The sequence below is a fragment of the Pleuronectes platessa genome, chromosome 2 (genome assembly GCF_947347685.1).
Source record: "Pleuronectes platessa chromosome 2, fPlePla1.1, whole genome shotgun sequence".
NCBI classification, from domain to species: domain Eukaryota; kingdom Metazoa; phylum Chordata; class Actinopteri; order Pleuronectiformes; family Pleuronectidae; genus Pleuronectes; species Pleuronectes platessa.
In genome coordinates this window covers 21,566,136-21,579,051 of record NC_070627.1, presented here as the reverse complement: position 1 = coordinate 21,579,051, position 12,916 = coordinate 21,566,136, and the positions used below count along the sequence as shown (strand labels likewise).

Below are 12,916 nucleotides of genomic sequence, written 5' to 3'. Positions count from 1 at the left end.
TTTTTCGCGAATTGTTTGAACTGACATTGTGAATTTTCACAGTGAATGGAGCTGGATTGGCTATGGCCACATGTGACATCATTGACCTGCACGGGGGAAAGCCCGCTAACTTCCTCGACCTGGGCGGAGGAGTTCAAGAGAGGCAGGTGTACGAGGCATTTAAGATGCTCACTGCTGATCCTAAGGTAGGAACAAATACTTGGGGCAAAAAAGATTGATGTTTCTTTGTACTTACTGTAACTTGCAGGGTTCGTACGTCCATGGAAAACCTTGAAAAGTCATGGAATTCTAAAATGTGTATTTCCAGGCCTGGAGAAGTCATGGCAAAAATTATCTCCCAAAAGTTTTGGAAAAGTCATGGAAATTTGTTACATTCATATTTTCATGTCGTTCATTATGCTGAGTTTTAAATAATTCATATGATTTTAAGGAAATACGCTCAAAATATAAGCAGGGAACTTGGGTTTGTGTCATTTAAGTTATACTGTATGCCTTGGAATTCTCATTGTTAGTTTGAATGCTACATTTTGTCACTTTTTCGCGTATACACCGAAATTTCACAAAATGTTCGGTCTTGGAAATTTGGTTTAAAGTTATTGAAAAGTCATGGAAATCCATTGTTCAAAATGTGTATGAACCTTGAACTTGATTCAATCAAATGCAGAATTAAGTTACTATTTAATTATATAATTGCTTATTTCAAAGCGGACTTGCCACCTGATGAATCGTATTTCATGCTACAATCATGCATCTTGTCATATCACATCCATAAAGCCTTGTCTGTCTGGTTAGTGCTTTGTCACTGAGACAACAGCAATCATTAGACGAGGGACCTTGGCATATGTCCATGTTTCGCTGAGTGAAGCAGACTCTGGCAGCCTGTGTGATTATATGCCTTCGTCTTCACTTGCTGTGGCATATCAAAACTCTCCTCTGTAAAGACCTTGGCTTTCTATAGATGGCACAAAAATCGAATAAACAAGTTCAAATCAAAGCGTGTTTCTGAAAGGCTCGCAGCTCTAGTGGGTGGCAGTTTGGGGTCTTTTAGAAGTGATTCAGCTCCATGTTCAGAAAGCTAATAAGTCCAAACTAAACAATATGAGCCCTGTAACGACACTGCAGTGCTGATTGCGTGTTGACAGTCATCGCACTGCAAATACCCACCTCCTCCTCCTCGCTGTCACTCCTACACCGCTGCACTAGCCTCAAGTTGCCGCTGTATAAGCAGCTCTGACGCAGCTTGGTCGTGCAGGATGAAGATGAGCAGTTGATACTAATTAATTTTATTGACACTTGTTAATTTGATTCAGCAGTACATGCTTTCAAATCATACGTTTCACGCTAATATATCTGCTCATTTGAGGGTTGCTAGATTCGGTTACAGATCTACTAGAGATGAAATACTACAGCAAATGCACCTCAACAGTTTATTGAGGCACAAGCTGTCACAGTTTACAGAACTCAGACGTTTCCTTAACATATCTACATGTCGATTTTCTAAACTTGCTGGATCACTTGATTAATGTAAACTTTTAAAAATAATATAGAGGTTATGAACACAGATAAATCAATAATCTGCTTGTCTTTCATAGTCTGCTCTTAAAATAAAGCTTCTGTCAATATTACACTATGGGAATACTTGAATATATCCAATACCTAATACACAGTTGGATGTTTTTTCTCAGTGTTAGTGGTGAGGGCCTGTAAATGACATTAACAGTATCTGCACCATATTTATCACACAGCAGTGAACAGACCAATGTTAAAGCCCACCAACCACGACCCCCCAGCAGGGGATATATTGCCTTACTCACATTTCCACTGTGTGCAGATTCTGTTCAGTGAATTCGTGTGGTGGGAAATAAAACTGAATAATTGTGATCAATGATGGAAACAGAAAACTTGTACTTGTTATTGAACCCTTTGTAACCAAGGTAGGAAAAATCTGATTTTAAAATCTGCACCCCCCCCCAAAAAACCCCACAGGAGTGACTTTCCTCCACCTCCTCCTGGTCCTCCTTCTTTTTCTGTCTTGGGCCGATTCCCCTGATCAAGATGGGGGAGTAAGTCTGCTGCCTGTCCCTCCTGCTGCTGTGTATGGAAATAGAGATAGGGCGCTCCTCCCCAACGGGGGGGGGGTAGTAAAGTAGGATTGACATTAAACTGGGTTGTAAGCACCATTAGCATTTCAACAAGGGGAGTTGAGAAACCTGCTCTGATATGTGGATGGAATTTTAATCATTTCAAAGTAAGAATGAGAGAGGGAGCTGCTCATTTGCCTTTAGTTTATTTTTATTTTCCATTCCCAAAGTCCAAAATATGAGATGAGCATTTTATATTAAAATGTAACATCAGCCAGGTGAAGGTGACGAGGCAAAAAGTATTGATTTAGTTCGTGAATAAGATATGATGTCCTATTTATCTTAATTCTAAAGACAATCATTACTCATGGTCTTCAGATATCCAACCCCTTTGTTGATTATTTATACAAAGCCTCACATTTTTCATTGTTATTGCACTAAAAGATGGGAGAACAATATTTCTTCTCCTCCAAGTTAATAGTTTGGAGCACGAGGACGCCTGCTTTCACCGGCACGGCATGAAATGAGTTTAATAGCTGCTGCAGGGAAGGCCATTACTGTTATGCCGCATATATATGAGTCTGTTCTTTTTATTAGAGACCACTGTGACTTTTGACTGGGAAGATTTAAATAGTTTATGTGCTGTGGAAAAGAGAGAAGTGCATCGAGCGGCCAGGCAGATGGTGCAGCAGGGAATATCCTGCTGCAATGACAACACACATTTCCCCAAAAACAGGTATTATGGTGTCCGTCTACTCCTTCCATCTTTCTTCCTCGTTCAGTTTCCACACTTTTGTCCCCTCCCCACCCCTCTGCTCTGTCTCCTCTCGCGCTCTCCCTCTCGGTCTCCGCTTTGAAGTCTCAGGCTCATTGTGCTGAGACGAGTGGAAGCGATGTGAGTCTACTGCTGGCACCGAATAGCAGAGACGGAGCCTGAGATGACAAAGCCTCCTTTTTCTTTTTACCTCACTTTCCTCTCTATCTACCCGCACAGCATTCATTAACTTAAACATTATTATTCTCTGAAAGAAAGGGGATACTGTATTTGAAGTTGCAACAACATGAAGATGGAAAAATAGTCCAAATTATATCATCAGAAGAAAGGATGGAATCATAACGCAATTGTGTAGCCTAGTGTGTGTGTTTAATGTGTGAGATGTTATGTCGCTCTGCTAAACAACTCGGCTTTGTTGAATTTTGGCCCCCGGCTTTAACAGCGTAGACACATTTATTTTTCATGCTAAAATAAATAGCTCCACTTTCTTCATATCCACATAAGGAACAGTTTGTTGACAGAATGGCTGAATTTATTGAGGTTTCCCTCACATCACCTGTAGGCAAGCAGGACCAGGCAGCAAATACCAACAGCCAAATAACCTCGTTATTGCCTTGTGCCTCTGTCGTACTGAAAAGTGGCAGATGGATGTTTTGTCCATCTCAACATCCATTTGTTCTTAGGGCTTAAGGCTATTCTCTGTAATTTTTTGTTTTTGAGTAAATTATGACATTTTTATACAGCAAAACATTATTGTTAGTGTGTCTGTATTAGAGCTGTCGCTGTATCACACCAAAAAAAATGTATATCACAAATTAAAATCCATTTTTATATTGCTCTCTTTTTGTTGCCACATTTAATATCTTTTGTGCTAATACTTTGTTCTAAACCTAAGCAATGTGTTTCTCTATATATATATATATATATATATATATATTTCAACATTGATATATTTAAAAGTAGAGTTAAATGGCTTCACCACAAATTAAGGTGTTTAACATTTTCTATCGAAAGGATTAGCAGTGTTGTGACAGTAGAGAGAAATGACGTCCCACGGTTACATTTTTGTTTAAGTTCCTAATCATTTATTTGATTTTTTGTTTTGATCTGCAATCTTTAAAACCTTTATCCTTAGTTCATGCCCATCGTCTATGCATTGGATTCATGAGCCTCCATTGTTTTTGCGGTCTGGGTTGTTACCTGCTTGTTCCATGCTATAGCCGCATCCTTGTGTAAGACCAGTCAGGCATGCAACATGCTCTGCTCCAATTAGCACTATTTCAGCTAGGTCACACACCTCCCAGACAAATATGGAGGAATGTGCATTTGTTAATGTTGCATAATCACATTGCTTTCTTTTGCCCCTTGGTGCTTTAGCCCCTGAGAAAAGTGCCAGAGTATTTTGCTTCTTTCCAGCTCAGTGACTCTGCTTTGACTCACCTGTGGTCCCCCTTTAACCACTCTCCTCGTTGTCGCAGTAAAACATCCAAAGTCTCATCTCCACCTCTGCAGGAGAGGCACCACTGTTACTCCCTCTCCAGCCCTCTTTCCTGTTTTCTCTCAAGGAGTCTTTATTGATATTATTCACCGGTGATACTCACCTGGACATTTACTGAGTAGTGGCACTCTGGTGTGTCACCTACCAATCTCTCATCTAACTATTTCATCAACTGGGTCTTCCCCTCCCTCCTCGTCTTCCTATTCCTTCTTTGTATCCCTCTGCTTCTTTGTAGCCCTCTTTTCTTCCCTGTTGCCTTTCATCCAGCTAAATCCTATTAAAGTCACTGTGAGGAGCTCCCGTCAGTTGCATGCCTGCTAGCTAAATCCTGTAAGAGCCCAGGAACTGTCTTTCTCATGCTCGTATGGAGATGTCTGAGCCCATGTCTAATGTGCTTCAACATGTATGAAGTAACAGAGAGCCAGTGCCCCTGGTTCAAACCAGAGGATAATGTTATGAAAAGTGCATCATCCTCTCCTGCAGAGGAAAGAAGAGAAACAGTCCTATTTTACAAGGCGGTGTCTCTTGAATGTTGCGACAAACGACAGAGATGGAAATCACACGGAAACACAGGCGGGTGCGAAAAACATGCTTGTGTTGTGGCACCTACGTCATACATATATCTGCACAAACATGCGGCCCCCCCATGGAACCCAACAGCTTTTAATCACAAGAGTCACCTGTGATGTGACAGCCCCATTCTGTGTTATTTTAGAGGGAAATAAATCCCCTCTGCCTGAGGCGGAAGACCTGTGGGAGATGCCACCTCCCTGTGTTATAAACACGAGCGACGTAAAGCCACAGAGCGAAGGAAAGAAGGAGAAAAAGAGTGAAGGAGAGAAGGGAGAAAACATGCTACCACGGTAATGGAGTTTATTCCCAGCGTGTAGAATATTATACAAGTACTAAATAGGGACCCAGCCATGGAGGGACGAGTACTTAGCCCAGCCATCACACTGGGGCTTCCATATTGAGGCCAAGCCAGAGGAAGAATGAGCATTGCTTATAAAAGGCAGATAGTTTAGGGGGCGGCTGTGTGCTTTAAGGGAGAAGTGACTCTCTGCCTGATATATTTCTTATTTGTTCAGTTATGGGCTGTTTAGGTCATTGCATTGGTTTGCCATTATATGAAAAAAGCTCCACCTCATATAATGGTTTTTCCTGCAGATTTGCTTACAGTGCATTAAAGTCCTGTGTTAGTGACAGATATAGGCTGGGTTTTTCCTGTATCTTGGGACCTCTTCTGCTCCAGCACATTTAAAATCGCTGCAGTAATGTAGCCTGTGTTATGAGCTAAACCCAGACTCCACTGACCCTGTGTTAGACCTTGAAATATATATTCACCCACAGCTGAATAAATGTAATTGCTCTGTGTGTAGGTACATATTGCAATTCTCTTCAGCCCACTGTATTATTGTGTTTTCATTTGTGCATATAGCTTGTGGGTGTGTAGGTGCACCCGAGGCTGCTGATTCAAAGCCTCTTACATATAGGGACCAAAGTTCAACACTCATTTGTGCAACATTAATGAAGGACAGATCTATAGAATGAGGTGGAGTTGATGCGCTGTCCTTCCTTCTCTTCCGTTTCTCTTATTTCATTCTCTTTTGCACACATTGAAATAGACAAGCCTATAGGGACCATGAAACAAATTGAATATACTTTACATTTACAGCAGATGTATGTTTGTTGTGTCAAAATATTGATTTAAGTTGTTGAGATTTCTCCAAATACAATTTAAGCTTTTTAAACTGCCATTTATTTATAAAAATGTAACCTTGTTAGCAAATGTGGGGTTTGGCCTAGTTTTTTTATATGTCATATCAGTGCTGTAATTGGAACATGATGGAATCATAGATGGCGTCTGATATTTGATCTCATTGAGTCAAATAGATGCAATATATACATAAAGTATAAGTATGTCACACTGCTCACTTTAATGGTATTGGCCTGCATTAATCCAGTTTGCAGCAAATAAGTTGACACAAATCACCCATTCGAGAAACATACTGAATATACAAAGGTATCAAGCCTCTGTTAATGTACAGGCTGTGGTTCAGAAGTGTGTGTGAGCAGTTTTTAAACCATGCTCTCAGATTTTATAGTCCGTGTCCTCAGATTAGAGAACTGCCCTCAAAACTACTTAGTTGGCGTCTGAAAAGCACAGTAAATAAAACATTACACTATGACAGAGGTGAAACGTCCAATGCACAACCCAATATAGCATAGAAAAACCGACCACTTGGTATGCAAGAGAAAACAAGCGCAGTTAATGCAATGTAACCCAATGAGATTAAAATGGCAAATTGCCCTTGCAATTTTTTTTCTCAAGGACCACTCATCAAAACAACTTCACAGGCAACTCCACTTTACGGGGGTCCTCAGAAATACACCTTTCAAGTTTGAAGTCTAACAGATGAGTTATGGAGAAATCCTAAATGGACTAACAGTCAAAAATGTATGGTTAAATTGTTGATCTCACTAGTACATACCATATAATTGGTCATCAGCACAATTATTCAAAAATATATATATATATATGTATTGAGTGCTGCAGAGAAGATTTTTATAAGGTAACCAAGAATTTTGTATTACACTGTTTACCTTTACAAAAAGTGATTTGGATTTTTTTCTATTGGTTTTTTGGTTATTGCAGAACATAACATCTGAAAAACAAGTTTATTATACTTGCACATCTTTGACAGTAAGGTAATCTCTACAAATACCTTTTTTAATGCTTGTAGTCTTAATACAATTGCCTGAATTAAAAATCAAATGTTGGACTATATAGCTACTACACCACTGTCACATGACTTCAATATTACCACAACTAAACCTTTAACCACTACCAACTTGTACCTCAGTAAGGCATGCAAGAAAGTGAGTGTAAACACAATTTGGGTAACTGAAAGTGTTTTATTTAATGGAATAAATTGCAAATACTGTGTATGTCTTGAGCTTGTGTTAACGGCACATCCTATTTCAGGCATCTAACAAAACCCTGTTATAATGAAAACCCTTGGACATGGGAACCAGATGTGCCGAAATGTTAACAAACTTCCAGGTTGTAGCACTCTGTGTTTATGCTTTACCTGTGACTCTTAGAGACACACTCAACTTTGATGATCACTTCTTTGATAAGATGAGATTGGAAAACACACCTCAAAGTAGTGGAATAAATTTTTGAATCTGAATTAAATCTCAAATTGACTTGAAAATGTATTGCCCAGACTTCAGAGCTCCATCCCATAGAGCTTCCAGGACTTGAATAAAGTAAGGGAGAAGAGTTGATAATACTGAACTTACAGGTCGATACAGCTGAATTAAAGCATTCCAGAAGTTAAAAACAGAATACCTTATGAAGCAGTTACTAATGTAACAGGCAGTGATATGATTCTATTTGGAGGAAGTTGCTATGATACTTGTGCAAAACAGAGTAAGTGTTATAGAATAAGTTTATATTTTTGCCATACACACACAATGTGTTATATTTATACAGTGATGTGCTATAGGCATGTTCTGGGAAACTTTGAAGATAATTGTTTTGCAGTTGATCTGAATGGGTGATGGAAACACTGCTCCTGACCAAGGCTTAATGCATGTTGGAAACTGACTGGGAATTTCAGAAAAAGACAGAAAAAAGTAAGAACGACACAGTAAGACCCAGCTGGACATATAGTACACAAGTGGGTGAGCAATTCTGCAGAGTTGTGCATGTGTTAGATGAAGTGTAACACCATAAGTGGTATTCATTTATGCATGTAACTCAATTACCCCCTTGGGTTTGGACAGGGTTAGGCTTTGGGTTAGGTTAGTATCTCTTACTTGAACATTGGACATAACAAATGAGGTCACATCAACGCTCCCTCACATACACCCTCGATTGCCTAAACTCTTTTACCCACACTCTGAAAATACAAACATCTGTACACTCTAATGGACTAAATAACAAATTGGTTTAAATGTCTGAATTTGGGCTTAAGGCTCAAGCCATAAGTGAAGGACAGATGGGGTTGTCACAGCCTATACATGCCTCTCCTGAAGGTTAATTTGAGGAAGTGAAGGAATTGTCCAGAGACTCACCAGGCAGCCGATGACTTTCAGATTGATTCGCCCATCAGGAAACTAATGCCATGTCTATCTATTTTTCCATTTGATTTGGGTGAGGACAGCGCAGCACCGTATAGGGTTATGGTGAGTGTTAGCCCCACCATAAGACAACACTATCACGTAACTATCATGTATGCAGAAAGATTATGGATTGCTAATGTAATAATACTGATCCCAGCGCATCAGTCTGGCACCAATTTATCCCCTGGTGATTATCACACTCTCTCACACACTTGCATACAGAGAGAGAGAGAGACAAGTCTCGTGGGCATGTCTGATTGAGCTTTCTCCTGTCTGCCATTCCTCATCCCTGCGAAATCAATAGAGGATCTGGGATTGGAGCTCGGGCTAATTGAGCTCTGCGCTCTCTGTTCTCTTATTGCTGCCAGGAGTGTTTTGTCATCGCAGCACCTGGTTCACACCATGGGGCCAGGGGGAAGCAGCCAGTGATCAGATGGAGCCTTTGGATGCCACAGGAAGGGGAGCTCCGTGTGATTGAGCGACCTTGTGAAGTCGAGCACTCAGGGAAGGGCATAGCAAGGAAAGGTTTCATTATTCTCATGCACCTCAAAGGGAGCAGCTTGATGTTCCTTGCTCTTCACCGGCTGGTTGAAGAAGCTCAAGGGTTCTTCTTTTGCACAAAGTCCGAATCATTACAGTAGTGAGATTATCAGTCAGGATTTCATGCTACTCTTCTCTTTCAGCGGCACAATGGTGTGGTGGTTTCCACAGTAGCGTCACAGCAAGAATCTTTCTGTATATAATTGGCATGTTCTACCAATATCTGCATCGGGTGTCTCTGGGTTCTTCTTACAACAGTCCAAAGACAAGCAGATTGGGTTTTGGTTAACTGAAGACTCTAATTAGCCGTAGGCATTGGTGTAAGTCTGAATGGTTGTTTGTCTCTGTAGGTTGGCCCAGTGATACATTAGCGACCTGTCCAGGGTGAGCCTCGGGTTGACATCAGCTTCCCTGCAACCCTGAGCGCATAAGCGGTTCAGATATTAGATGGATGGATGGAATGGATCTACTCTTTTAACATTTTTAGTTTTAGCTTCATTGAGGCATGTCCTTGTTAGAATACTTCATAATAGTAACTGCATTCATTTGTTAATCAACCTCAAACCAAGAGACAGTGGTTGCCTTAAAGACAATGTCCATGATAATTTTTCACATTGAATTTAAGGTATTTATATAAATTGAGATTCCAACCATCCAAACCTTCAGCTTTCATTGTGCTACCATTGCAGTGCTCCATCTGTCCAGGACTTGAACGAGTATCACCGTCACAGGCAACCCTGTCCAGTGCTGGGAAACATTGCTGCAGAAGCCCCCCCCCCTCATTTCACGCTACTCTGGCACTTATGTGTGCACATGCTGAGGGATTATGGGAGGCCACTCAAACAGTTGATGAGATCATTTGTGTTCTCTGAGCCATGTAGCAACACCACAAACACTGTGCCCTTTACTGTTCTCGAGGGCTATTATTTTTAGAGTTACTTGTAGAGGTTAAGCCACATGATGAAACTCAGGTTAACTGCAGGGAGAGCTGTTGAATGTTTCTGTGAATTAATTAGCCAGTTACAGCAAGCAAACAAACAAATTAGAGATGCCATTGGCTTGAAAATGCTTTCCCTTCAAATCGATAAAGCCTTCCCTTTCAGAAACATACCTTTTTTTTAAATGGACGTTATTTCGGTCAGGATTATTTGTTGAATTTTTTAAAGCTGCCATGAGAAGGTCGTATACAGCTTGGTAATATTTCAGTCTGCATCACAGGTAGACTGAGCTTTATTTGTGAAATCAATGGAGAGTCTGAAAATGGTAGACAACTACTTACCCTTATTGAAAATGCTTGACACTCACAAAAAGGGGATTGAGGCTATCAAATTGTGCAAATTGCACTTTGGAATTAATGGGTTTTAAGGTAAAGTTGAACCGTTTTGTGCCGTTTTCATTTATCTGTAGCTGCTGTATGATTATATCTGATCCACACAACTTAGTGGATGCATTCAGCTGATCTTAGTGCTGTCATGCAGATTGCAAGCTTGTGCCCAAGGCTGTGTTCCAAGAAGGCCATAGCTATCTACCGACCCATATTATCCTTTTGGTTTCGGTCATACACAGGTCTCAAATCTTCCAGTCTTCCTGTCCTCTGTCTTGTAGAGAACCCCTGGGTTTTAGACAGGGTCATGCAATGATGTTACAGTTCACCTAAACCTCATTGCTGTCCATCCACACATGCCATAGTATGACAGTCGCAAACACAGTGTTGCAATGTGTCTTAACATTTTTTCACTTTAGTCTCTAATCAAGATTTTGTTAATCTTAATAAACAGAAAGATATTCATTAGACGGCAAGCAAACTCCAAAAATGGCTCTGCTGACTCAAATATGACATATTTTTCTTACTAACTGTGTTACCTAATGAGCAAGCATCCACAAACACACTTTGTCTGTTTAAGTGTCTTGTCTTCCAGCAATGGCCCTCCACTGGTCCTTGTATTTCAGGTATTGGTTGCTTCGTATGGCGAGACAGGCCGGCAGCAGTACAGCAGGAGATTATTTCAGTGTAATTGGCTTTTCCAGGCCTGATTTGCTATGAGCCTCATGTTTGATCCGCACACTTCTTTATTATCGTACGTAATGGAAAGATGATGAGGCTCACATGAAACGTTCGTCTCATCATATCTCCAGAGAAATCGCCTCTTGCGTCTCGTTTCTGTGCTCGGGGTCAGGATAGAAAACAGCATCTCTTTGTGAAGATGAAGGACTCGCAGCGTACCCACATCCGTAAGAATTGTAAAAACTACCATATCTAAGTATGGTGTCCGGCATCTCGCAAGACACGTTGTTTGTGTGTGTGCTTTGTGGTGAAATTTCCTCTCGCCAGTCACGTTTTGTGTGTGTCCGGTGTGCTTGTTCGTGTTTGTGAGCCATCTACCTGAAACGTTAGTTGAGAAGAGCAAGTAATGCTGCAGCATCTTCGAGATCCTCATCTTTACCTGATCCCAGATCAATTTAAACAATTTTAACTAGCTAATGTACACTGGCCCTAAAACTCCATTGGTGCAGTTTACATTGAGAGGAGAAATCCTTGTCTACTTTCGGTTTCTGACCAGTTTGAAGGAGGACACACACACAGACACTCACACACGCTCTCTCTCTCTCTCTCTCTCTCTCTTTCTCTTTCTCTTTCTCTCTCTCTCTCTCTCTCTCTCTCTTCCTATTAACCATTGTAAATTATTTTTAAATTGCCAAATGTTACACTTTAACAACTAACTGGATATAGTGGATGATGATAGTAAATATCATCGGGAAAACTGTGAAACGGTGATATTTCCTCGCACAATATTCGTGACACCAAAATCTCATATTGTGACATCCCTGCTGCATACACTGCATTTATATATACAGTGCTTTTATATTCACTCTGTCATGCATGCAGTTAAACATTTATAATTATGCAAGCATTTGTCAAGAGATGGTATATTTGCATTGTCAGTGATAATGCATTTTTTGCCACCCCACATTTCCTTATCCAGATCTTATTGTCCATGTATTCCTGATAGGTGACAGCCGGTGCAAAGAATTTGGTATCAGATCGTGTGATCTAGTTCAGTTCCTCATACACTGCCCAAGCTGACATGACTGTCTGCTGCTGCAGCTGTCTGCCTTGTTCCCCAAGCAGCCAAGCCAATGTTGAACATGAATCTCCTACACTATTATTTCAGTCAATATCTGCTCCTGCCAGAGGAAGACACAGATGGATAAGAGATTTGGATTGGGATAACTGAGAGGCACTGGGAGAGAAGAGCAAAGGATGAGATCTTGCAGAAGCACAATGTAGAATCAGATGTTTGTGGATACCATTTACATATTAACGGAAATCTTGTTTGTCATCACAGTGAAAATGGGAAGGTTTTTCTTTAAAGAATAAAATCGTGGATAAGGAATGTTAACTTTCTCATGTAATTTTCAAGCAGCAGATATCGTCAGATTGTTCTGTCTTTGTCTTTTCTAAAATGTAGTGGCATATGTCTAAACTACACAAGACGATGTATTAAGATGTTCTTAATACTTGATTTATATCTGTACAGAATTTGATTCCATCTTTTCATTGCCACTCTCACATTGTTATGGATGATGCGACATTTTCTTTATAGAGGTTTGGTTGCCAAGACAACAACCTCTGAGGCCTTTTACCCTCAGATTTATTTTAAGCACAGTTGCTCACAATATCAGTTAACTAGTACACAGATTTATTGGTAATACTCGATAATGGAGAAATACCTGCCTAACACTTAATGTGCTTGAGTGCATTCTCTATAAAAATGCTCTCTCACCTTTATGGAACTTAATGTATCAGAGTAGCCACTCATTTTAAAGAAGTTCATTTTTTATATGTGACACCCTCTTTGTGAACTTTTAGCAAAGGGTTTGGGAGAAAAA

The 12,916-nt window shown here is 40.3% G+C and overlaps 1 protein-coding gene across 1 annotated transcript in view; it reads left to right on the top strand.

The window, feature by feature from the left end:
- The window catches only part of suclg2 (succinate-CoA ligase GDP-forming subunit beta), an 84,265-nt gene that overhangs the window by 46,257 nt on the left and 25,092 nt on the right, over positions 1 to 12,916 (top strand). The window contains exon 9 of the mRNA XM_053442613.1: positions 43 to 185. Coding sequence (XP_053298588.1) covers positions 43 to 185 — 143 coding nt within the window. The remainder of the gene's footprint in view (positions 1 to 42; positions 186 to 12,916) is intronic.